The 27675-nt window shown below is 38.1% G+C and overlaps 2 protein-coding genes and 1 non-coding gene across 3 annotated transcripts; 1 reads left to right on the forward strand and 2 right to left on the reverse strand.

Moving 5' to 3' along the window:
* Positions 1-626: 626 nt before the first annotated feature.
* LOC133790354 (linoleate 13S-lipoxygenase 2-1, chloroplastic-like) lies at positions 627-6791 on the reverse strand. The gene is made up of 9 exons (XM_062227960.1): positions 6354-6791; positions 5385-5674; positions 4570-4801; positions 3218-3544; positions 3006-3091; positions 2487-2600; positions 2072-2379; positions 1702-1968; positions 627-1620 (listed from the first exon to the last, which is right to left on the reverse strand). The coding sequence occupies exons 1-9, from the start codon at positions 6751-6753 to the stop codon at positions 861-863; spliced, it is 2784 nt and encodes a 927-aa protein (XP_062083944.1). The 5' UTR covers positions 6754-6791; the 3' UTR covers positions 627-860.
* A 13341-nt stretch (positions 6792-20132) lies between these two features.
* Positions 20133-21587, reverse strand: LOC133789704 (uncharacterized). Its single transcript, XM_062227477.1, has one exon. The coding sequence runs from the start codon at positions 21585-21587 to the stop codon at positions 20133-20135; it is 1455 nt and encodes a 484-aa protein (XP_062083461.1).
* Positions 20893-20999, forward strand: LOC133793088 (small nucleolar RNA R71). Its single transcript, XR_009874549.1, has one exon. It is a non-coding gene; the product is annotated as a small nucleolar RNA R71 (small nucleolar RNA).
* Positions 21588-27675: the final 6088 nt, after the last annotated feature.

Below are 27675 nucleotides of genomic sequence, written 5' to 3' on the forward strand. Positions count from 1 at the left end.
TTTTTTTTTTTTTGGTAGTGCACAAAAATCTTAAAAGGGGACTCATCCGAGGGCTTCTAAATATAAGGTCTATAACCACTACTAGCCTTCACCCCTATATACCCTTATCAAACATCACCCACGTGACTTCCACCAACTGATTGGATAGCATTACACAAGGGGTTGCCACCTGCCCATAACATGGATTACGCCTGTAGGAATATCCACCTTAAGACCCTCTACAGTTGTTGTAATTATAGTTAGTTTTCTAACTAACTCTTATCTGTCTTGTTTACTGTGGTATTAGCTAGTTGTTAAGCTCTTCTTGAGCCTTCATCTTGTAATTTTTCAGACCTATAAATAAAGCATCTTCATAGAAGTTTGTCTTAACTTTTTGGCAAACTTCTGAGAGGTTTTCGTTAAACTCTTTCCAAATAGCTCTAGCCTTGTGAGCTCACATTCAGGGATATATATATATATATATATATATATAAGCTTGTCATGGGTGAGAGAAGAAAAAAAGAGGAAGAAATGAGAGGAGAAAGGAAAAGAAAGAGCGGGAAAGGTCTCCCACTCATTTTCCTTCATTCTCTTATTCTGGTAAATAAATAAAAATACAACTTTTTCCTCAATCGAATCCACAAAAATAACACACATGTAGTTTATTTTATTAATTTTTAATGATTTTACATAGAACAACTATGTCACGCTCTTATATATGAAGTTCATACATATCACATACTTATCAAAACACACAATGAAATTTGCTATACTCGTACGTGGACAAATATATATATATATATGATTCTAGCACTTAGTAGTACTTTTGAATCATTTATTAAATGAGAAAACATAGCAAATATTTCAAGACCACACATTGATCAAATGGATATACTGTATGGGACCCCCTTGTGAGTGACACCAGGTGGAGATAAAGGCTTGAGAAGTTCATAAGGCATAATCCCAGCTCCATGTCTATTGTTTAAATTCTCGTCAGCATTTCTTCGATCAATAATGTTTTCGATCTCCTTCACCCTCGCGTTGAAGCGTCCAAAGGCAGCCTTTATAGCAGGGTCTAAGCCCCAAGCAGTCTCCATCGTATGGCCAAGATACTCCTCATCAGGCGAATGAGTAGACAACGCGTCCATGACGGCCACCGTCAGCCCTGCCTGGAACGGCGAAGGAAAGCACCTCAAAAGCGCGTCTTCTGGATTCTCCTTAAAGTCTTTCCAAACTTGGGGATTGTATTCCTTTTCTTCCAATGGTATATTGGCTCTCGCATTCGCCGGCCGATTTGGGAAGTAACCGGCATAAGCATACTGTCCGAAGTTGACAGCAGCATGGAGACCCGACGCAACCCATGCTATGTTCGACACGATTTCGATGAGGTCTTCAGGCGTTTTCAGGTCCGGCCACCCCTCCTTCTTGTCCGGATGACCCTTTGTTTTGATCTCCCTCCACCATTCTTGTAGCTCTTCATCACGTTCCACCTCGCTCGAGTTGGGGTAGTAATGGTTGACGTACTCGGTCACCCAGTTTTTGATGGCATCCCATATCAAGAGACCGTCGTTGGCAAAAGGGTAGTCTTCGATTGTTAGCCGTACACCATGTTCAGAGCTCTTGTCCTCAACTGCCAATCCTCTGATAACAAGTACAGTCAGAATAAGTTTTGATGTTTGGATATATAATATATGGTATAATAGTATTCATATTTTTCCGTACCGATGAATAAGATCAGCTGGCAGTGCTTGTAGGTCAAATCTCCATTGTTTATCGTAGACTAAAGAGCTAAACTCCACAACATATTGTCCAAGGGCAAACCCTTGTTCAATGATACCACCTGCACTGACCAGTTTATCTCGAGCTTTAGCATTAATCTCCATTGTGTATCTGAAATGTGGCCCTAGTAATCTGTTGATTGGATGCATCGCACTTAGTTGTCTGTTTGTGGCAATTATATAAGGCTCTACGGCACAATGAGTTCTTAGCCTGCAAAAATGAATACCAATTAGTCATTTGTCTAGAGTTATTACAGTATATTAACATTAATTTAAGTAGTTTTAACTGAAATGTTAACATTATTTTTATGTACCAGTGACTAACGAGTTGGTGATAAGTACAATCGTGCGCAAGAACATGAGCTTTCGCAAGTCTCCAAAGCCAAGTATCAGTAGAACGCCAAGTATCATTTGGGGTGAATACTTCCTTCCATTGTGGCTTTCCATCCATCTGTGGCCGAGTCAACTCAATGGCCAAAGGCATCAATGTTCCATGTGGAGTTAGGAAAAACAACGTCCGAGATCCATACAGTGTTCTGTCTTGAAGTTTTCTTACTTTGCTTACATATGGTAAAAGTATATCATGGTAGTCCAACATGTACAATTTTTTCTCTCTTTTGGCCTATATATATACACACACAACATTTATTAGTTTCATAATCATATATATATATATATAATATTTAAGTATATATTCTTCATTAGCTAGTTTTGAAAATTTCTACGTACGTCACGAAAAGTGTATTCATAAGGTTTAAGTTGTTTCTCAATGAGTTCTGGTGTGATTTTTGACTCTTGTGGGCCATAGACCTCAGCATCAAGTTTACTCCTCAATGGCCATTCCTATAAAAAAAAAAAAATGCACACAACAATTTGTCACTAAATTAATAAGTCCACAACTTGCTTTTTTTTTTTATAAAAAAAAATATCACAAAAAATCTCATTTTTTTCTATTATTTAATATTGAGAAATGCTAAAGGACATCATTGGTACCCAACACTACAAAGAAGTGTCATACCGTTATTGGTGGAATCCAATATCAGGTCTCACACATTTCACTTTAATAAGAGTTATGAAGTATCGTTAACCATCCATAAAGTGTCAACTAATGTGGTGTAGGATACCTTAAGGTGTCAAATAGCAATATTCTTTAATATTCTATGATAGAAGTAAATTTATTCATGTAAAACACCACCTCAAAGGGACCACTACATTAGTTTCTATATATATATCAAAGTAGGTACACACCTTCGCCGCTTGAAGGCTACAAGGGTTAAGACCGCCGAGAGTTTGTCTAGCGAATTCCTCATCTCTAAACCAAAAGAACTTGTCCTCTAAATCAAGAAAGAAAATGAAAATTTGTTAAACCCCAAAACATTATGATTGAATTATTATTCAGATATTATTTGTATTGATCAAGATATGTGTATGGATATATATATATATATATATTTTCTTACTGTCCATTGGTGGTGGTTGCTTGAACTGTAACATATCATCTGCATCTAGAACAGCTTTGTAGACTCTAGATCCGATGGCTTTGAGGAGTTGGAATCGATTACCGTCAGAGCCTATTTTGTAAGGAACTTTAATGCCTTCGTTGTAGAGTACGTCAATGGAGGTGAAGTATGGGAACTTATTATCGGTCAAGGAACCTTTCAAGATGGGTGAAATGGCATGTGTAACAGCGAACAAAAGGTTAAAGATAAAATTTGTCTGCTTCACTTCTGAAAATGCTTCATCTCTTGGCACATAAAATCCTCCACTCCTTGACTCAGACGATTGATCTGTATATTAATTGTAACTACATTGTGTTATATATATATATATATAATCAAATGTATATATAATTTGTGTTTGATGATATATAAATTTTTTTTTTCTACGTTAATTTCGAATTTAATTTTTTTTTTGCCATAATTAATGATGTTTCCAACTAATGAGAGACACTACAGTGTTGTTTGGTAACCATTAAAAAAACAATTTTTTATTTAATTAATTAAAAATTTGACAATTAAACATAAAATGGTGTTTTGTAACTCTATTTTTATTTCTTATTTTTTTAAATTTTAAACAAAATTTATTAAATTTGTGAAAATAGAAAATTTTCACTTTCAAAATTTTTTTAAATTGTTTTCAACTTTTAGTTTTTTTTTTCTTCTCTTCTTGAAATCACCACCTCATTTTATATTGCTAAACAAAACATAAAAATAAAAGTTATCAAACAAATTTTTTATTTTTTATTTTTAAAAACAAAAATAGTTATCAAACATATTTTTATTTTTTAAAAATAAAAAACAAAAATAAAATAATATTTCCATTTTTGTGTTTAAAAAATTCAAAAACAAAAATTTTACCAAACACAATGTATCTAGAAATTTACATACATTTAAAAAATAAAAAATTTACAATATTATATTTCATAATAAATACATTTTTTTTTTTCATTAGGTAACAATTCCAAAAATTTGAAAAAATCAAAATTTATTTTTAAAAATATTAATTAACGACTATAAATATGGACCATTAATTTTAATCTAATGGTTAATATTAAAGTAATCATTTATAAGTAGAAATCATTAAGGATATGTTTGTTTTGAGTACTTAAGTTACCTTGGAAAGTGTAAAGAGATTTAGAATGGAGGTAATATTAAACTCTTATGTACAAAATGATTCACTTTACTCTTAAAATATATGTGATACTCACACAAATTATTAACTTTACCATCTTAAAATTAGAAGTAAGAAAATATTTAAATTCTATTTCCAAACTTTTACTTTACTCCATACTAAAGTGTAAGAAGTTAATTACCTTGGGAAAGTGGACGCCCAGTCCTTCCACGTCTAGGATAAGGGTGTTGTTTACCACCAAGTACAGGCCTTTTTGTGTCAATTGCATCTGGTTTTCCAAGATCATTATAGACATCGTAGTCATATACTCTGTCGTACTTCTTGCGCTGTCCCTTTCCATCTCCTCTCAACTTTTCCAACTCTTCTTTTCTCAATTTCCTTAACCCACTTGGAGTTTGTGATGGCAGGTATGACTGTGTTGATAAAATGAAAAATTAATTGTGAAAAATAAACACAACTAGCTATTATTATGCAGTTTCTGGTCCATTATGTATTTTATATGTACTTGGCTTTAGTCTTAGATTTAATAATGTACGTACTTGGGCTTAGTTTGATTAAAACTCACCCAAAGTATATATATTATTAATTCTAAACTTATCATCTAACGGGTCAAAATCCTTACCCATATTACAACTAATTAATCATAAATTTTAATGGAAATTTTTTGGGAAGTGACTTTTTAGTATTTTCAATGTATAATGTAGTTACAAGAAATTCTCACAAATTTTTAGAAAATTTCATATAATTTAGAAATCATAAATCTGGATTTGAATAACTTATTGCAGTCGTGTATATAAATTTTAAAATAAACATGCGTGCAACAAGCTGTTTGAATCTAGATTTCGGCATCAGAATTTTCTGAAAATTTATAAAAAAAACCCTGTAACAACATTATATATACTGTTATGTAAAATAATTAAAATTGCAGTTTATTTATGTACCAAAAATACCAAAAATTATACTAATCGTGCATGTATCGAAAATAAAATTATTAACCTTATCCGAGAAGAAGATCCTTAAATGCTCAGCTGGATTACGAACATCACGCTTAGATTGAACCCAGGAGTTACATGAGAAATTAAGGGTTCTCGGCTCAGAAGGCAAGCCAGAGAGAGTAATGTCCTTAATGTATATCTCTCTTTCGAAATCACTCTCCACAATAATTGCACCAACCTCTCCAAAATTTATTGGAACATTAATCGTTGTTTCGTACTTCACTTCAGTTTTAAACAATTGAAGACCACTCTTCTCTGGAAAACCTTTAACCTTTCGTTGCTTTCCAGTTTCTTCGTAGAAAAAAAACAAACAAATATAAAAATAACACATATATATGAAAGGTCATTCAATAATAAAGATATAACTTTTTTTTTCTATAAGTAGAAACTTTATATATAGGATAATGTTTTTGTGGGATGTTACTTTTGTCTTTATCGGTAGGGTTTGTTTTTCGTTTTCAAATATCAAAAAATTATAATATAATTATTTTTTATATGATGGAGTACATAGTATTTATAACTAGCAAGCGTCTCATCATTTTTTGAGAAATTTAGAATAATTTATAGTATCGAAATCAGTGTTCAAACATTAATATATGCACGTGTGTGCCTATTTTTTTATATGTATAAAATAGACTATTAACCCTAATTTCATCACATTAAATTATTCAGGTTATAATTTTTCTAAGTAAAATACTCCTACCCAATAGTGGCAAAAATAATGTTCATACCTCCCAATATATATATAAGTTACATTTATATATTTTGACAAATATGGTCAGTTCTCATCTATAATGCATATACTCGGCAAAGCTATGAACAACAAGACAATGTTATAAAATACATATATATCTAAGTTATATTTAATATTTATTAGAATTGATGATATATATATATATATTCAATGAAAGCTATTTATTATGACTTAAATTAAAATTAACTTTATATATATAGAATTTGTACTACTTACCAGGATCAATTTCAGCACTAATAAGCTCAAGACTGAAATCTGGTACTCCCAGAAAATCGTCAGCTTTATCTTTAACAGACTGGAGTTTCTCAGAAATGTAGTTGGGTTCCAATACAGGCTTTGGAGACTTACGTTGCACGGTCACGTTGGCTGTAACCCTAGTGATTTTCTCACTGCTTCGACTAAATATACGAGGAAAACTACTACTGGCTTTTATGTTGCCTGGAGAGAAGGCAACACGAAGGTTTTTGTTTTGAGGGCATACTAATACTGAGGGTGTCAGAGAGACTTGTAGTAATGGCGAACCAATACTACTGCCATCTCCATTGATGAAGGGCTTATTGTTTGAAAGAAACAAGGTGCTTTGACTACACTGCGACTGAACTTGAGGCTTCAGCATTTTCTTTTTCTTTTTCTTTTTCTTAAGAGTTGTTGGCTTGAAAACTTAGGTTATTACCTACTATTTATATAGAATGTTTATAACTTTTTAGCCATTCTGTATTGGCTCATGGCTCATTATCTGTTTAGGTATTGTGTTTTGACAAATTATTTTTTGAATCTTGTATTTTGTAAAATGGTTCAAATAGCCCCTAAATTTGATTTTGATGAATAAAAAATTGAATATAACAACACAGTTCTTAGACAGAATGACTGTATTTTTGTTCTGAGTTGTTAGTTTAATGAATTATTTGTGATTTTAGTTAAAAAAAAACTTTGATCAAAATCGGGTTTAGGGATTTATTTGAATTATTTTAAAAAACACAAAGTCTAAAAAATAATTTATCAAAACATAAAAAATTGTTTTGACAAATTATTTTTTGGACCATGTGTTTTGTAAAATGATTCAAATAGGCCCCTAAACTTGATTTTGATGAATAAAAAATTGAATATAACAATACAGTTCTTAGGCAGAATAACTGTATTTTTGTTATGAGTTGTTAATTTGATGAATTATTTGTGATTTTAGTTCAAAAAACTTTTATCAAAATGAGATTTAAGGATTTATTTGAATTATTTTAGAAAATATAAAATTTTAAAAATAATTTATTAAAATACAAAATCTAAACAAATAACGAGTCCAAATCTAAAAAAAAAAAAAGTACGAACCTCGGATAAAAGTTGTAAACGCGTATCATGGTCCATTCATTCTTGATCTATATAATTCATATGCTTGTTGTGTGTCATGCAAAGGAAGAAAAAGACAAAACACTTTGGTATGAAATTTCTGACACGTGAAATGTCAGCCAGCAATGTGAAATAGAAAAAGGAACATATATCTATTTAGTTTGGAATCTAGCTAATAATGTGGTTCTCTTTATCTACCTCTTTTGTCTAGTAGTACTTAAAATTGTTTGGTTGGTATAACTTTCAGCTTTTGACTATTTGCCTTACGAAAAACTCTTTTACAAGAAGCAACTAATACACTCAAACACATCTTCCAAAGTGTTTTTAAATATCAAAAGTAAAAATGGTATTAATAAATGATTTTGTGAAGTGTTCCCACCAAGCCCTGTATAATAACTAGGCAATAGAACAGCTCTTCTCGCCGTCATTTAGAAAATTTCATATAAATTTATATATATATATAAATATTTTAAAATAATTTTTTAATAGAGTAAATTGTTGTTAAAATATTTAATATTTTTAAAATATTTGATCATATTATGGGAATTTACGTATTTGTTATCTTATATTTTTGCACTATATTTTTGCAAAGTATCATTTTAGTATTCTCTGTTTTCAATAATACTCATATGGTACCATGTATTTTAAAATTATACATATTTGATACCCTAGACTTAGATTTGATAGATAAAATTTTGTTAATATGATCAAACTGTCATCAGTTATATGTAATTAAATAATTAAATTTAAATTTGGAACTTACATAATTGACAGCAGTTTGATTAAATTAGTAAAATTTTATTAATTAAATTTGAGTTTAAGGTATCAAATATGTAATATTTTAAAATACAAGGTACCATATGAGCATTATTGAAAACAGAGGGTACCAAAATGATACTTTGCAAAAACACAAGATATCAAATAGTTACCTACCCTACTTTTATACTTAATTTTTTTCTGCAATAAATATACTTAATGTCTTTAAAATATTATACTTTTATACCTAATTTTTTTATGCGGTAAATATACTCAATATTTTTAAAATGTTTTACTTTTATGCCTATTTTTTTTATTATTTTGAGAAATAATAGGAAAGTGAAAGAAAAATATAAGGTTGTAATTATATTTTAAATTTTAAATTATTTTCACTTCCTTATTCTTTCTCAAAATAATAAAAAAAATCATTTTATATTTAAAAGTTAATCAAAATAATTAAAACTTATATTTTTCCTTCACTCTTTTTTTTTTTAAAAAAAAACTTATATTTTAGTTTGATGGAAAAATATTTTTTAATTATTTTAAATCATTTTTTATTAATGTTAATAAAATATTTATTAATTTTTAATTTAAAATAGTTATTTTAAGGAATAATAAGAAAGAGAAAATAATTTAAATTTAAAAAATAATTAAAAAAAAACCTATATTTTTCGTTGACTTTCTTATTATTTTTTAAAATAATAAAAAAATAGGTATAAAAGTACAACATTTTAAAAATATTTAGTATATTTACCACAAAAAAAAAAGTTTGAGTATAAAAGTACAACATTTTAAAGACATTGAGTATATTTACTGTCGAAAAAAAATTGGGTATAAAAGTGCAACATTTTGAAAGCATTGAGTATTTTAGGCGCAATTTACTCTTTTTAATATAACTAAAGGAAAAAAATCATTAATACAATAAATATAATAACTGAAAAATAATTTCAAAATACAAAAATATCTAAGTTATATTATATAATTGCATCTAAATAAAACTAAGTAAACATACATTGCCCGTTACTTATACCTAGTATACATATATACATTTTTTGTTATATTAGGTCATATATATACATTCTTCTTACAATATATATTTATATATTGCCTAAAAGTATATCATCACAATGGCGATGTGGGACTATATGGATTTTTTAAATAATTAATTAATTCTTTTGTTAAATAAAAAATAGAAAAAATTACAAATTATGACAAAAAAGGATAAATCATATATAAATGATTTTAGAAAGCCACATTGACTCATATTTAAATATAAATAATATGTTAAATATTAATATGACTAAAAAGAATTATTTAGCAAGATTGAGTTAAATCAACCACCTATGTAAGAAAAAAAAATATTAATATTTGGACATATTGCAAATTAAAATGAATGAATGATACTTTAAATATAGCCTAAAAGTATAGCATTACAATGGTCTTGTAAACCATGTGAGACTATATGAATTATTTTAAATTGTTAATAATTCTTTTGTTAAATAAAAAAATTACAAATTATGATAAAATAGATAAATCATATATAAATTATTCTAGGAAGTTGCCTCACCTCCCTATAGCTGTCATTCCTATATAGAAATAGATATAGATTAATGAATGATACTTTATATATAGCCTAAAAAGTATAACATCGCAATGGTTTGTAAATCATGTGAGACTAAAGGAATTTTTTAAATTGTTAATAATTATTTTGTTAAATAAAGAAATCGCAAATTATAAGAAAATAGATAAATTATATATATGATTCTAGGTTGTCACCTCACCTCCATATGACTCTCATTTATATAAGTATATATAGATATGAGAATCGCTAAAGGGCACCAATGGTGCCCAACACCACAAGGAAGTGGTGTACGGCTATTGGTGTAATTCAATATCAGGTTCCACACATTTGAATTTAATAAATATTATGGACTATCTCTAACCAACTATAGAGTGACACTTCATGTGGTATTAGACACCTTAAGGTGCCTAATAGCAACACTCTAATAATATAGTACGAGAATTAAAGGTAGGTTTTCATACAACAATCTATACGCATCACAAAAATGTTATATTAAGACCAATATGACACTAAAAATCAATAAATGATTGTTTACCGAGATTTTCGGAAACTGTACTAATGAATATTTGCTAAGACTAATGATATGGAATTTAAAGGATTAACACAGGATTTTTACGTGGTTGGGGCGTTAATTAGCCTTAGTCCACGAGTCAGTTGTATTAGAGCTTACAATGGAGTTTCTCTCTATATTTTGACAGAGTAACTGTATATGAGTCGAAGAGAGATCCTTTTTTCAGTGTTCTATTGCCCGTATTTATAGGCTCATGGGAACACTGGGTCTGGGCCGGGTATGGCCCAGGCCCATCAGAGATATGGATATTCTTGGCCTCTCTGGTGGAAGTCCAATATAAAAGGTAAAACATACACAAAATCTAGACCAGTTAAGGCCCAATAAGGTGGCCCAAGAACTATATTTCGCCCGACAAAACGGTGCTCTTGATCTGGACATTTTGAGTTACGAGGCAGATTCAAGGGACAAGAGCAGTCAGAGTACTTGGCAATGCAGAGCTGAAACAACGGCGTGCAATCCTGAGGTGACCTTTTCCGTAGGTGAAAAGTAAGGACAACATCCATGCGGAGTGGGGCGGCTTCAGGGTCTCGGACGCTTTTGCCACCAACCGGGGACGACGTGATCCGGGTTCGTTTACCTCTGTCCCTCTTCATTTACCACAGGCCCGGACCGTTACCAGGCTCCGAGACCAGGCACGTATACCGCCGGGGGTCCGAGCTGTCTGCATATCTCCCGGATAACCATACCGAACCCCCGTCTGGCCCAGAATTGCACTAGGCCCGTCCCCCCTTGGACATTCCCGTACTAAGAGGCCTTGGGTCGGGCCCACATTTTGAATGCCCTGACCATGGGCCTGGACGGTCGTTCCGGGGCCACGCAGGAAATGGGGATAACATTTACCCCCCAAGCCTTCGCCTAGGCCCGCCAGGAGGAGGCTTGCATTGCTCATGGACGCTCGCACGGTTGTCTTCCCAGTTCCTGCTTGGGATCGTGGGTCCGTGATTGAGGGCAGTGATGCTAGCCGTGTGCTGGGCCCGGACCGTTTACCAGTGTCCGGGTACGTTTACCTTAATCCCGCTTCGTGTCAAGGGTACACGTATCACCAGGTGATTGCTGCACGGATCTTGAAGGGTCGCCTAGCCATCTCAAGGGTCGCTAGGCCTAGGCTAAGGTGGTCTATCATTAACACCTTTGGGCTAAGGTGGACCGTAGGATGGGGCGACTTTTGGCATCCGCCCCTCCTGGGCCGTTAGATTTGGGATGGCGAGGATCGGCTTGAGAGGGCTCATCAATACCTCTGCACGATTCTGGACCGTCCGATGGGGAGACACCTGTCCGTTGGATCAGGGACCATGATTTGGGGCCTTTATAAATACTTCGCAGACGCTCACTTGACACCTTTACACTCTCGAGCCATCTTAAGAATTGATCAGTTTCGCCTGAGCTTTGCCCGAGCGCTGCATGTCCGATATTGCCGACGACACCCACTATCGTCTGCTAGCTCTACATCGTCGCCTATTTCCAACGCCCCCAGCATCAGTCCATCCACCTGAGAGCACGCCCGGGGAGTGCCCTATCGATGAGCTGTTGAACCGGCTTCACCACTTCAAAAATGACATCCTGTCGTCCTTATCTTCGGACAACCACCATCCTCTCAGGCCAACAACTCACCGTAAGTCCTTCTGACCTTCTTGATGAATATGTGGGCTTGGGCTGTTCTTTTAATTCACTTTTTTAGGCTGCTAGAATATGAATACATTTTGGAGTTGTTAGGAAGGCCGCCTGGTTCGGGCAGCTCCGTATCCGGAGGCTTCTCGGACAGATGGCGGGGCCTTAGTTCTTCCGTTCTTGATCGGGGTCTCGAGGTTCCTTGGTGATCCCGGACCCGATCCGCAGGGGCTCCAAGCAGTCCTTAGGAGACCCCCCGTACCACAACCAACTTTCTTGGGTTTAGGTATTGACTGCTTGGCTTTCTTTCTGTATTCCCAAATCAACTATGACAATGGGCGTCACACTCCACTCTGAGGAAGAAGTCAACAGGGCTCCTGTCGTCATAGCTGAGTCTCGAACACCCAAGGGCAACAGGTGGGAAATGGACGTGGCACCCAACCTGTTCCGGAACTACCAGATGATGTACCTCCTAGAGCAGCGTCTGGGCATAGAATCCACTCCCGGACTCTTCTACAACCGCATGTCCAAGATCGAGGAACGAGCGCACACGTCCGTTGAGGGGTTCGGGGCCTGGAGCGCTGGCCACATCAGCGCGGGAGCCACGCTCCCACTTCACGAGTACTTTGTGCATTTCCTGACGTTTGTGGGGATCGCATCATTCCAGCTCCTGCCGCAAACGTACCGGCTACTCGCAGGATGGCGAGTGTTTTGTATCACGAAGGAGATCGCGGAGCCAACTCCCGCGGAGGTCTTGTAAGTCTACAAGATGGAGCCGCAGGTCAACGTCAAGGACAAAACCCTGGATGGCTTCTACAAACTGAAACCGCGGAGTAGCTACCCCGCCCCTACCAGCTCGTGGAAGCACCCCCCGGACGTCAGTCACTACTGGTTCATGACGTACGGGTTCCTCGTGGAGAAGAACCCCACACTGCTGCTGGACTTCCAGGGAGTGGGTAAGTACCTTCCTGGTCCTCTTCCTTTTTCTTGGTTTCACTTTTCTTCGTCGTTTCTCATCGTGTCTTCCGGTGGCAGGGCCTTTCGCTCAAACTCCCCTCACCAAGTTCATTATGGAGAGGAGGAAGCTTTACTCCGAGCTTAGCGTGGACGAATTGGACGTAGGCAGCTACGTCAACACGAACAACCTCCGATTGGTCGGGATGCTCACGGCCACCCAAACCATCGTCATCCCGAACCTTCGGGGCATCGCCTGCGAGAAGAACGTCGTCATCCGGGAACAACTTACCCTGGATCACATCGCGGAGGTGGAGAAGAAGGCGCAGACCGATGGAGCCAGGCGGAGGCGTCCACCTCGGAGGAGCTGGAGGAGCTCTTCGAGGACGCCCTACCGAACACGGGGACTCCCGGGGCTAGGGCATCAGGGCGAGGTAACTCCCCTCTAATCTTAACTTATGCTCCCCACGTCGAGGACTTAGCTAAGGATAGGCTAGTATTCCGAGGCCCCGCGTTCGGGGCTGACGGAGAGACGAGACCCTCGTCTCCCGTCCCCATAGGCTCGGAGGCCCTCATGTTCCTATCCGGGTTCCTTCAATACGGGAATTTCTTGAACCCGGACGATATGGGGGATCAGATCCATTCCTTCGCTTTAGAGGAGTTGAGTTGCGCCCAGGGAATAGATGAGGGTTCTCGTTGGGCCATTATTAGTCTTGAAGTAGTTTCTTTTGGTTTGCCGTACTAATTCCCTTTATTGTGTTTTTGCAGGAGACTCCGGCATGTCTACTCCCACCAGCGAGATGAGGCAGTGCCTCAAGGATAGGGTGCCCAGGAAAGCGGCCAGGAAGGCAAATGAGGTGGCGGACCCGGAGCCCAGCCTTAACAAGGAGGTGTTCGGGACGGAGCTTCGTCCCGGTGGGGGAGCCCTTGCCACGGTCCCCATTCAAGCGATGGAGCAGGCTGTAGTCTCCGCCCTCTCCCAACACCCGGTAATTGACTTGGAGGCGGGTGCAGCGGCCAGCCGAAGCTCCGGGAAAAAGGGCCTGGACACTGGTGTCGAAGAAGCCGATACCGAGAAGAGGCCCCGGACGAGACGGGGTGGTTCGGCTGACGAGTCATACGGTGAGAGTCGGCTAGCCGCAAAGGAGGTCCCTGCCCTGCCCATTCTCCCCATTCGTCCGACTCTTCTCGAGGAGGGGGAGTCGGCTTTGTGGGACAAGCAGTCCCGGCTGATCAACCGGACATGGGAAAACGGCCAAGGCTGGAGGGACGAAACATACAGGGCCCTGACGATCTGCCGTCAAGCATTGTTTTCGAATCGCCCGGCCGAGTTCAGTGCTCCTCGACCGATCGTGGATCGGCTAGCCGCCAAAACGGGTTTCCGCCCTAAACTCGGACAGGACACGGCCCCCCTGGCGGCTGACCTGCTGGAGCAGGTGGGGAACACCATGTCCAACCTCCAGCTCACGAGGTACGCCACGATAGCCAACCCGAACGTGTTGTTCATCTCCCAGGCACTCCGCCATTAGGCCACTGCGGTAAGTTCTCATCTTTTATTTTACCCTTCTTACTTGATGAGGATTTTTACTAACTTTTCCTTTCTCCAGGTTGGTCTGCTGTCCCATCGGAGTGCGGACCTGGTGGCCGAACTGGCCGTGAAGATGGAGACGGCCCAGCTGGAGCTAGAGGCAGCCGTGAAGCAGAGGGAGGACGCCAAGGGGGCCCTTGGCCAGGAGATGGCTCGTGCCTAGGCGGAGCGTGAGGAGTTCGACCGCGCCAAGGCCGGACTGGAGGAGGCTCTGTCCCGGAAAACGAAGGAGGTCGACGAGTGGGCAACACTTTTGGAAGCAACCGCAGCTCAGTCCGTTCTGGACAAGGAGGAGATCCAGACCCTGAAGGACCGGGTCTGCGAACTGGGCGATTCTCTTCTTGAGGAGAAGGCGGCGCACGAAGCATCCCGCCGCGACAATGAGGAGGCAGAGGACATGCTGGAGGTCACCTTCGAGGAGGCCATTTACATGGCCTGGTGCAAGGACAAGAGTATGAACCTCCTTGTCTTCCCCGATCCAGAGTCAAAGCGGGCCGAGTTTGAGGTTAAGGAGAAGGAGGACGCGGATCTCCAGGCGGATGGAGTCTAGGGCGGAATCCTGGCCCTCCCTTTTTTTTTTTTTTTTTTTCTTTGTAATTTTTTGTTCGAACGTGTACGCGTTCAAAACACTAGTTTTCTCTGGTTTTTTTTTTTATATAAGTTTCTTGTCGTTATTCCGAGTAGAAATTTCACCTTATCGCCGCGCCTAATTGATTCTGAGGGTTTGGTCCCGGTTCCAACGGCCTGGGCCAGACCCGCTAACTTAACTTGCCGAGTTTTCAGATCTAACCGCCAAGTTTTTAATCCTGGCTCCCAAGGCCACAGCCAACGGGACTAAGTTTAACTTGGAACCTTGTTCTCCTTTTATCAGCTTTAGGCCATGGCTTTGCCCTGGGGCAAAGCAGATGCTTCTGTCTCCCGGACATCACTCATCCGGAGCGGGACGAGCCTTGGGCTCGGTCCACTTTATATTTATACCCCCGGACATCGTTCGTCCGGGGTGGGAGCGGCCTTGGGCTCGGTCCTCTTTATGTTTTTGTCCCCGGACATCGCTTGTCCGGGGCGGGACCGACCTTGAGCTCGGTCCTCTTTATATTTATACCCCCGGACATCGTTCGTCCAGGGTGGGACTGGCCTTGGGCTCGGTCCTCTTTATGTTTTTGTCCCCAAACATCGCTCTTCTGGGGCGGGACCGGCCTTGAGCTCGGTCCTCTTTATATTTATACCCCCGGACATCGTTCGTCCGGGGTGGGACCGGCCTTGGGCTCCGTCCTCTTTATTTTATACCCCCGGACATTGTTGTTTAAAATCGATACGCAAGTGCACGTAATCGTAACAAGTAATAAAGAGTAAGTGAGATCGTTCCCACGAGGACTGTATACTAAGTACCCAAACTTAATTCCTATTTCTATTTGGCTAACGATAATTGAGTCACAAGAATTAACTAAAATTGTAAAACAAAAATCTAAAATTAACTTCAATAACTGAAAACAAATAACGTTACGAAAATTCAATGGATTAAAAACTAGGGCAATTAATTTCATCAACCATCCTCTTTAATTCTCCTTAACACAAATCTTACTATTCAATTATTCTCTTGTGATAGCAGGTCAACAATAATAACTTGTATTCGTACTAGGATATATAAGTCTCAATCTTATGCAAATTTTCTACATCTCTGTGATAAATAAACATAAGATAGGCATTAAGATTAACAACCCTAAAACTACACAGACCACACAGGTACTCTCGTCCTAATATGAAATCTATGTTTATTCAATTACAGCATATTCAATTCTCACTTTTCAGATTTCGAATCAAAATCATATATTTCATGTCAATGGTGATCAATCATTCACAAGCATTAGAATCAAATTGAATAAATCACAAGATAAAATTGAAATCATAAAACTTGCATTAATTTAAAATAAAGGTTCAGGAGAATCCATTAACACCCTAGAAAATTAGTTTAGTTCATAATCAAATCCATAATAACCACAGAAGAAATAAAAGACATCCAAAATACAGAAAATCAAAGTAGAAAAGAAGAAAAACTGTGATGAGTTCTTCAATTCCGCGTGCAATCCTCTACAATGTGTCTTCAGCCGTCTCCTTAGGTTCATTTTTTTCTTTTAAAACGTCATTAAGAAAGCTTTTATAATCCCTAATTAATTATGTGCGAAATGACAAAATTGCCCTTGAAAAATGCCCTAACTTCGGCTTTCGTACGGACTGGCGCCGCGGCTCCATTTGATAGAGCCGCAGCTCTAGTGCATTTCGCGACCCGAATTTCCTCTCTGACTTCTTGTAGCGCCGCAGCTCTACTTGATAGAGTCGCAGCTCTAATTCAGATTTTAATAGAGCCTCAGCTCTATCTGATAGAGCCTCAGCTCTAATGTTGACAGATTTGTTTTTCCTTCTCTGTAACTCATAGGGCCGCGGCTCTACACCATAGAGCTGCGGCTCTAATTCCATTTTTTCACCAAATCCTCAATTTGACCCCCGGTTTCACCTAGCTTCCATCCCTTAGCCCGTTTAACACCGTTTCTTCAAGAATTAAGCGCTTTTCTTTCAATTTCAAACTATTTCCTTCATAACCACACTTAATCCTGAAAAACACAATAAACACCGGCATAATATCGCACAAAACCAAATAAAAGATTAAAATTGCATCTTAAAACACGCCATAAAACATACCAAAACTAGTCCTAACAAATTCCCCCAAACTTATCATTTACTCGCCCTCGAGTAAAGAATACAACTAAGACTCTATAAACCTAAACAACCCAAATTGACAACCATTAAAATAGCCTCAAAATTCATGAATGCCATATGCATATAATTCTAAAGAAAAGTAATGTGCCACTTCAAAAATTAATCCAGAATTTCAATCAAAATACTTCACCTATTCACTGTAATTCATCGATACTCATGCTCATTCACCCATAACTAGTAAATGTAAAGAATTGAACCAATCTATGCATGTCAAATTCTCACCATCAATCCACTCAACATGGTTAATCCATATGCTTGCTTTACTTACTATTCTCCACTAATGTAAACAACTACACACTTAAAAATCAATAGGACTTTACAAAGCTTGTAATAGATGGCTTAGGTAAAGGTGGATGAGAAGACATTTTAGGCTCAAGTATACCATAAGCATTCAAACCAAACAACATATCCCTTTAACTCAACTTCACATCCCATTGTTACCTTTTTTTTTTCTTTTCAAGATTGAGAAGAGTTGACTATTTATTCATCACACATTTTTTTTCACTACATTCCCCCAAACTTAAATTTTCCAGTAAATAACTTAAGGAATGTAGTTTATGCTGAATTTATAATTTCTTTTCTCCTTTTGTTTCTTTTTTTTTTTTCTTCTTCAATCTTTTTTTTTTATATGCACTGAGTAACACATATTTCTCCATATGTCCCTTAAACATTCACTCCCCCTTCCAATCAAAAGATATGTTTTATGCTCATGGTATAGGACAAAGGGAATAATGAATATACGAATACAAGTATGGGCTCAAAACATGTGTTAAGCAATGAAAAAGGTCAATTGTAAGGCTCAAATAGGGTAACTAGGGATAAAAATATATAAGGGTTAGCTTGAAAGGCTCAAACGTTCCAAATATGGCCTATATCCTCTTCTTATGTGCGTATTGTTTAGGATTTCGTCTCAAATAGCAAGCAAGCAAGTTCTAAAAAAATTTCAACTTGTACAATCCACAATCCAAATTCAATCATGCATATACAAAGTTCAACTCCCACATTTACAACTATGAGCAATAGTTCAAACAAGTATCCAATTAACTACAGTGAAGTGACAAAGTATTTCAATCAAGCACACAGATTTTTTTATATGCACAACTCTTCCTTCGGATTATACAACACAGCAATCATTCAATCTCATTGGCAAACAATTATCAAATTGGTTTACACTCTAACAACCCCGTGAAAACTAGACTCAAACACAATAACAACTAAAACTAAACTTGAAAAACAACAAATAACAGCAAAGCTAAAAAAATAAATCCCTTCCCCCAAACTTAAGACTAACATTGTCCCCAATGTTAAACTCAAATAAAAAGAAAAGACTTACCTGAGACCCCATTGTATAACATTAAAATGGAAGAGGTGGTGGAGTGGGAGTCGTGCTAAAAAATTCTGATGGAAACCCTTAAATTGCATTTCTGGGCCCAATTGGCGTCGCGGCGCTAGTGTGTAGAGCTGCGGCTCCAATTCAAATTTTCTGGCACTTCCCCTTCTGATCACATTAGAGTTGCAACTCTAATTCAACTTTTGTGCTATTTTGCTGTTTTTTTTCTCACGTTTTTCACGGTTCTAATTACATAAAATATTAAAAAAAAAAACTAAACAAAAATAAAATAAAATAGAATTGTTCCACTAAAAATAGAATAAAAATAAAAATAAAAACGAAAACATAAACTTGAGATGCCTCTCAAGGGTGCTGTCGTTAACGTCATTTAGCCGGACGCTGACCACTTTCTTAAATTCAACTCGGATCCAAACCACCCCTCATGTCCTTAAGAGCCATAATATCATGAGAAGATGCTCGTTTCTTGATATTGCACATTTTTGGAACTTTCCATCGCTCATGAAACAATCGAGCTTTCTCACTAAAGATCTTTTTCATTTTATGACGAATTGTTCGCTTGCCACCTTCAACCATAGATTTCTTCTTAGTAAATTTCAGCTTATCACCCTTACTTTCCACCACATCAACTCTACAACAAGTTGGAACCTCCGTTGCTGCAAAAACATTAAATGTTACCTCTTCTTTTTGCACTCGCAACTTCAACTCACCTTTTTGCACATCTATTAAGGCCCTACCAGTTGCTAAAAATGGCCTTCCAAGAATAATTGGAATATTTTCATCTTCGTCCATATCAAGAATAATAAAATCTGCAGGAAAGATGAATTTATCGACCTTTACTAACACATCTTCTATGATCCCCCTAGGATGAGCCAGTGATCGATCCGCCATTTGCAAAGACACGGTAGTAGGCCGAGCTTCTCCCAATTTTAACTTTTGAAAAATAGATAGAGGCATTAGATTTATACTAGCCCCTAAATCACATAAAGCCTTTGCCACCATTGAACCCCCTATAGAGCATGGAATGTTGAAACTACCCGGATCTTTAAGCTTGGGAGGTAGCTTCTTTTGAAGTATCGCACTACACTCCTCAGTAAGTGCCACTATCTCATAATCCTCTAGCTTCCTTTTCTTAGTCAAAATTTCTTTCATAAACTTCACATAACTCGGCATCTGTTCAAGTGCTTCGGCAAAAGGAATGTTGATGTGTAGCTTTCGAAAGATATCCAAAAATTTAGAAAATTGCTTGTCAAGCTTATTCTTTTGAAGCCTCTGAGGATATGGGATCTTTATATGGTGATCTATGCTTATTTCTGGCTGCTTTGTCTCAAGGTTCTCATTACTTCTTCAACTTTACCCCTTTTCTGCTTGTTCTCTGTGATAGGTGCCTGTTGATCCTGCTTCTGCTCAACTTTCTTCTCTATACTTGGTCCCTCATACACTGTTCCACTCCTCAAGGTAATCACCTGGCACTATTCATTAGGATTCCCCTTTGGATTCACCTCAGTAGTGCTTGGAAAGTTCCCTTGAGCTCGGTTTGCCATAAGCGTGGCCAACTGTCCAATCTGAGTTTCCAAGCTTCGAATAGATGCCCTCGTTTCTGTCATAAATTGATTAAGTACATCAGGTTGTGCTTCAGGTTGCCTCGTAGGTATTTGTTGTTGTGGTGGTCTATTTTGTGATTGATAAAATCCAGGAGGAGGCCTTAGGTACTGAGGTTGGCTCTGCTGAAACTGCTGCTGACTACCTTGACCACTTGTCCATGAGAAATTAGGGTGATTCCTCCACCCTTGATTGTAGTTCATTGAGTATGGGTTATTTGAGGGCCTTTGAAAATTACCTATTGTTTGCACTTGCTCCATAGGCATATTGTTAAGATCCCTCATTATGCATTGTTCAAATAAATGAGGTCCCCCACATAACTCACACATAATCTGCATCTGCATAACTGGAGCTTGAGCTTGAATGTTGTTCTGCTGTAACTGTTTGGTTAATGTTGCCACTTGAGCGGACAACATTGAGATGGCATCCAATTCATGCACTCCAGCCACCTTCTTAGTGGTTTCTCTTTCTGATGGCCATTGATAGTTATTCATAGCCATTTCTTCCAACAGATCATAAGCTTCATTAGCGCTCTTACTCATGAACGCTCCTCCAGACGCTGCATCTATGATTGTGCGAGTAGTACCACACAAACCATTGTAAAAAATATGGACTAGCATCCATTTTTCGATTCCATGATGGGGACATTTTCTCAACAGCTCCTTAAACCTCTCCCACGCATCATACAACGATTCACCATCTTTTTGGTGAAAATTGTTGATTTCACCTCTATACCTTGCAAACAACGATGGTGGGAAAAATTTTGCTAAAAATTTCTGAGTTAGCTCCTCCCATGTTGTTATAGAATTGGCTTCCAGAGAAATAAGCCAACTCTTTGCTCGGTCCCTCAATGAAAACGGGAATAGTCTCAACCTCACTGCATCGTTTGTCACTCCGTTCATCTTGAATGTGGCGCAGAGCTCTAGGAAATTAGCCAGATGTAAGTTTGGGTCTTCCGTTGGCAATCCCCCAAACTGAACTGATGATTGTACCATTTGCAAAATAGCAGGCTTAATTTCAAAATTATTAGCCTCAACCGTTGGAGGTCTAATGCACGACTGTGCCCCCGTTACAGTAGGTAACACATAGTCCCGCAAACTTCTTTGCATTGGTTGCTGAACTGGTGCAACTCCTATTCCTCCAACATTATCCGCTGCTATCCCAGCATTTCTATTCTCATCGTTACCATGGGCAATGTTGTCGACCCCTCCGTTACCTCTGTTCTGAGCCATTTTTTCTACCCTTTTCTGTTTCCGATTTCTTCTACAGGTTTTCTCAATTTCCGGATCAACAGGCACCCTTGACTCAGACCCCTGTCGTCGCATAAACTATATGAGTACCTGAAATCACAAAGTGCACAGAAAACCAGAATGAGAATGGTAAGAAAGAAAGGTAACCAAATTAGAAAAAGAATTACTTTCTTGATATTAGTAAAAACAGTCCCCGGCAACGGCGCCAAAAACTTGTTCGTGTAAAATCGATACGCAAGTGCACGTAATCGTAACAAGTAATAAAGAGTAAGTGAGATCGTTCCCACGAGGACTGTATACTAAGTACCCAAACTTAATTCCTATTTCTATTTGGCTAACGATAATTGAGTCACAAGAATTAACTAAAATTGTAAAACAAAAATCTAAAATTAACTTCAATAACTGAAAACAAATAACATTACGAAAATTCAATGGATTAAAACTAGGGCAATTAATTTCATCAACCATCCTCTTTAATTCTCCTTAACACAAATCTTACTATTCAATTATTCTCTTGTGATAGCAGGTCAACAATAATAACTTGTATTCGTACTAGGATATATAAGTCTCAATCTTATGCAAATTTTCTACATCTCTGTGATAAATAAACATAAGATAGGCATTAAGATTAACAACCCTAAAACTACACAGACCACACAGGTACTCTCGTCCTAATATGAAATCTATGTTTATTCAATTACAGCATATTCAATTCTCACTTTTCAGATTTCGAATCAAAATCATATATTTCATGTCAATGGTGATCAATCATTCACAAGCATTAGAATCAAATTGAATAAATCACAAGATAAAATTGAAATCATAAAACTTGCATTAATTTAAAATAAAGGTTCAGGAGAATCCATTAACACCCTAGAAAATTAGTTTAGTTCATGATCAAATCCATAATAACCACAGAAGAAATAAAAGACATCCAAAATACAGAAAATCAAAGTAGAAAAGAAGAAAAACTGTGATGAGTTCTTCAATTCCGCGTGCAATCCTCTACAATGTGTCTTCAGCCGTTTCCTTAGGTTCATTTTTTTCTTTTAAAACGTCATTAAGAAAGCTTTTATAATCCCTAATTAATTATGTGCGAAATGACAAAATTGCCCTTGAAAAATGCCCTAACTTCGGCTTTCGTACGGACTGGCGCCGCGGCTCCATTTGATAGAGCCGCAGCTCTAGTGCATTTCGCGACCCGAATTTCCTCTCTGACTTCATGTAGCGCCGCAGCTCTACTTGATAGAGTCGCAGCTCTAATTCAGATTTTAATAGAGCCTCAGCTCTATCTGATAGAGCCTCAGCTCTAATGTTGACAGATTTGTTTTTCCTTCTCTGTAACTCATAGGGCCGCGGCTCTACACCATAGAGCTGCGACTCTAATTCCATTTTTTCACCAAATCCTCAATTTGACCCCCGGTTTCACCTAGCTTCCATCCCTTAGCCCGTTTAACACCGTTTCTTCAAGAATTAAGCGCTTTTCTTTCAATTTCAAACTATTTCCTTCATAACCACACTTAATCCTGAAAAACACAATAAACACCGACATAATATCGCACAAAACCAAATAAAAGATTAAAATTGCATCTTAAAACACGCCATAAAACATACCAAAACTAGTCCTAACAGACATCGCTTGTCCGGGGCGCGACCGACCTTGAGCTCGATCCTCTTTATGTTTTTGTCCCCGGACATCACTCTTCTGAGCGAGACCGGCCTTGAGCTCGGTCCTCTTTATATTTATACCCCCGGACATCGTTCGTTCGGGGTGGGACCGGCCTTGGGCTCAGTCCTCTTTATTTTATACCCTCGGACATCGCTCGTCCGAGGCGGGACCGGCCTTGAGCTCGGTCCTCTTTATTTTATACCCCTGGACATCGCTCGTCCGGGGAGGGACCAGCCTTGAGCTCGGTCCTCTTTATTTTATATCCCCGGACATTGCTCGTCCGGGGTGGGACCGGCCTTGGGCTTGGTCCTCTATATTTTTATCCCCGGACATCGCTCGCCGGGGTGGGACCGGCCTTGAGGTCGATCCTCTTTATTTTATACCCCCGGACATCGCTCGTCCGGGGTGGGACCGGCCTTGGGCTTGGTCCTCTTACAAACCGAAGCTAGCCTGAGCTTGCTCCCCGCCGGGTAATCGCTTATACCCGGGATACCCCCCGCAAGTGAGCGGAGACTGGTCTGGGGTCACTTGAGAAAGATTAACATTGTTTTACAATATTCCTTTATGACGTTTTGTACACGCCATTTTCATTGTTTGAAAAAAGGTCTCCCTGAGGCGTACATTGTTTACAACGAAAATATTAAACTGGGAACCGCTCTCCTGACTATTGATAGTATTTACGGAGATGCTCCGCATTCCAGGCTCGCGGGACTTCTGAGCCATCGAGCCGCTTTAAGCGGTATGTCCCGGGGCACACCTCGTGCTGGATCTCGTACGGCCCCTCCCAATTTGGGCCCAGAACCCCCATTCCCGGGTCTTGAGTAGCAGGGAAGACTCTTCGCAAGACCAAATCGCCGGTTCCAAACTTTCGGCCTTTTACTTTGGAGTTGAAGTGCCGTGCGATCTTGCCTTGTTACGTCTTTAGCTCCACCTGCGATTCCTCCCGGATCTCTTCGATGAGATCTAGCGATTCTTGGAGTAAGGCGTGGTTCTGGGCGGGGTCATACGTGTCTCGCCGGTGAGATGGGATGGTCGTTTCGATGGGGATGACGGCTTCACATTCATAGACCATGGAGTAGGGAGTGTGGCCAGTTGATGTCCTCTCGGTCGTCCGCTAAGCCCATAGTATGCGGGGCAGTTCCTCGGGCCATTTGCTCTTGCTGGCTTGGATTTTTTTCTTCAGCGTCCCCTTTAGGATTTTGTTCACGGCTTCTGCCTGCCCGTTTGCTTGGGGCCTAGCGACCGCGGAGAAGCTCTTAACGATACCGTGCCTTTCGCAAAAATCCGTGAAGTGGGCGTTGTCGAACTGCTTCCCGTTGTCGGACACGATTTTGTAGGGGAGGCCGTACTGACACACTATGTTATTGATGACAAAATCTAAGGCCTTTTTGGAAGTGATTGTGTTCATGGGCTCCGCCTCAACCCACTTCGTGTAATAGTCCACGGCCACGATGGCATACTTTACCCCTCCCTTCCCGGTCGGGAGGGATCCGACGAGATCGATCCCCCACACTGCGAAGGGCCAGGGGCTAGTCATCAAGGTTATTTCTGTCGGGGGGGCCCGTGGGACCTTCGCGTACCTCTGGCACTGTTCGCACTTGCGCACGTAGTTAATACAGTCTTTCTTCATGGTTGCCCAGAGTAACTATATATGAGTCGAAGACAGATCATTTTTCCAGTGTTCTATTGCCCGTATTTATAGGCTCATGGGAACACTGGGTCTGGGCCGGGTATGGCCCGGGCCCATTAGAGATATGGATATTCATGGCCTCTCTGGTGGAAACCCAATATAAAAGGTAAAACATACACAAAACCTAGACCAGTTAAGGCCCAATAAGGTGGCCCAAGAACTATATTTCGCCCGAAAAAACGGTGCTCTTGGTCTGGACATTTCGAGTTACGAGGCAGATTCAGGGGACAAGAGTAGTCAGAGTACTTGGCAATGCAGATCTGAAACAACGACGTGCGATCCCGAGGTGGCCTTTTCTGCAGGTGAAAAGTAGGGACAACATCCATGCGGAGTGGGGCGGCTTCAGGGTCCCGGATGCTTTTGCCACCAACCAGGGACGACGTGATCCGAGTTCGTTTACCTCTGTCCCTCTTCATTTACCACAGGCCCGGACCGTTACCAGGCTCCGGGACCAGGCACGTATACCGCCGGGGGTCCGAGCTGTCTGCATATCTCTCGGATGACTGTCCCGGATAACCATACCGGACCCCCGTCTGGCCTAGAATTACACTAGGCCCGTCCCCCCTTGGACATTCCCGTACCAAGAGGCCTTGGGCCGGGCCCACATTTTGAATGCCCTGAACATGGGCCTGGATGGTCGTTCCGGGGCCACGCAGGAAATAGGGATAACAATGATATATTTAGAAAAAAATTATAATTGTGCTGTAATGCACATATATATGTAAAAATAAAAATTTCAATTAATAATCATTTAGTATTTATTGAAAAAATATATAAAGAATTTCTAATCCAAATTAATGTCAATAATATAAATAAGGTTTATACATTTTTGGACCCTGTGTTTTGTAAAATTATTCAAATATAGACCCCTAAATGATGGACCCAAAACGAGTATGTTTTAAAAATTTATAACTCGCAAACGCACGAATCGTATATGAAATATAGTGTTCGTGTAAGCACGAGATCAAAGTCAAATGAGTTGTCTAAAATAAAAAAGAAAACTATTTTAAACAAAAATTAATAAGTTCTAACCTAGCTCCAAAGATTGATGAGATTTAATATCATGAACATAAAATAAAAGACTTAAAATAAAACTATTTAAGAGAATAAAAATAGACCAATAATGATTTGAAAATAAGTGTTAGAAGGAAATATTATTAAGATACTAGAATCCACAAAATGTAAGTTTAATAATACTTATTAGTATATTGATTCCCAAGTTTTAGTGATAGTTAAAATAAGTCATACTATCATTTTCCAAATAGATTTATAATTTTAAGCACAAATTACTTCTAAATAGATAGGATTTTTCTTCACTTTTCAAAAAATATAATTTCAAAGTATTTAATGTGAATCAACCTAATGAAACAACAAAAAATCAAATAACATTATTTATAATGCAAAACATAATATATTTGTTCTAAGCATTGGATGTGTACAATTTAATGACACATCTTACACAAAAAAATATTATGTTTTGCAAAATGAAGAACAAAGAGCATATTATCTAACAATCCAAAATATGAGATATTAAAGATGAAAGACATATATATAGAAAAAAAATCAATAAACTTTGTTGCATTACAAGAGACATCAACATGTAACATAAATATTATTTAGTTACAAGTTGCTTCATCATGATCTTAATAATTGAAAAAGATTAGAAGCACATAACTATAATAGAAATTACAAAATAAACAAAATACATACTTAAAAATGCTCTTGAAAAACCCAAAATGGTAGAGAGAAAATAATAGAAAGAAGATGGTTACCTAAAAATTAAGCCCCAAAAAATGGTCTTGAAAACCCTTATTTATAGCCAAAATGAGATTATTAAAGTAATAAATTTAAATTAATTAAATTGATTAGATTAATTAAACTAATAATAATATGGCAAGTATGGGTAAATTGTAGGAGTGATGATAATTTTTGGTAAAATGTTGTAGAAAAATTGGGTAAAAAAATGACATTTTAGACATAGAGACAAAGATACATTGATGGGCTCAAGGAAATGTGGCTTTGTGGCTGTTGGCAGCTGGCTGGGCTTGGGAGCGTTGGGCCTGGGCAGAAGGTGCTAAGAAGAGGGAGCTTGGGGAGGCAGCTGGTGGGCCTGGTTGGTGGACTGGGCTTGCTGGGAGGAGCTGAAGGAAGGCCCGTTGGGTGCAGCTGCTTGGAGATATTGTTGGAGCTTCTGGTGGAATGGGCTCAGATAGGCCCACGGCTGAAGGTGCTGGGCGTATGGGCCAGGGGTGCAGATTGGTTGAAAAATACCCAAATTCCTTGCTAATCTCTTCAGAAATGCCATAGTTATCTTATCATCACAACTTTAATTTATTTTCTTTATTTTTCTACTTCAAGCACCTTAAAATCAATAATTTTCCTTCAAAATAAATTAAATCATAATCAAATAATTTCAATTTATAAAATAATTTATATTAAGTTCATGAAAATATTAATTAAAATTTAATTTACTTTAGAAATTAAGCTCAAAAGTGAATCTTTTTTACTTTCAACTTAACAGCAATAATACAAATAATTAAACTACAATATATTATAATAAAATATTTATAGAATTACATAAAAATCTATAAAATTACAATATGACTAATAAATTCAAAATTACTTAAAAACTTAATAAGTTACTTAAAAACTCAAAGACTAAGCAAAAATAAAAATAAAAAAATGTGGTAAAATAACTCTATTTTGTAGAGTTATCACTAAACTCCATTTTTTATCAAAGTTTTTTTAATTAAAATCACAAATAATTCATCAAACTAACCATTCAAAATAAAAGTGCAATCATT

The sequence above is a fragment of the Humulus lupulus genome, chromosome 7, assembly GCF_963169125.1.
Source record: "Humulus lupulus chromosome 7, drHumLupu1.1, whole genome shotgun sequence".
NCBI lineage: Eukaryota > Viridiplantae > Streptophyta > Magnoliopsida > Rosales > Cannabaceae > Humulus > Humulus lupulus.

Bases quoted from the DNA above. Each gene is read 5' to 3' on its own strand.
- LOC133790354 (XM_062227960.1), bottom strand. From the start codon at position 6,753: ATGCTGAAGCCTCAAGTTCAGTCGCAGTGTAGTCAAAGCACCTTGTTT. The intron at 3,545-4,569 runs GTAATTAACTTC...ATTAATATACAG, and splicing joins TGGGCGTCCACTTTCCCAAG to ATCAATCGTCTGAGTCAAGG. The intron at 2,380-2,486 runs GTACGTAGAAAT...GTATATATATAG, and splicing joins ATGAATACACTTTTCGTGAC to GCCAAAAGAGAGAAAAAATT.
- LOC133789704 (XM_062227477.1), bottom strand. From the start codon at position 21,587: ATGCGACGACAGGGGTCTGAGTCAAGGGTGCCTGTTGATCCGGAAATT.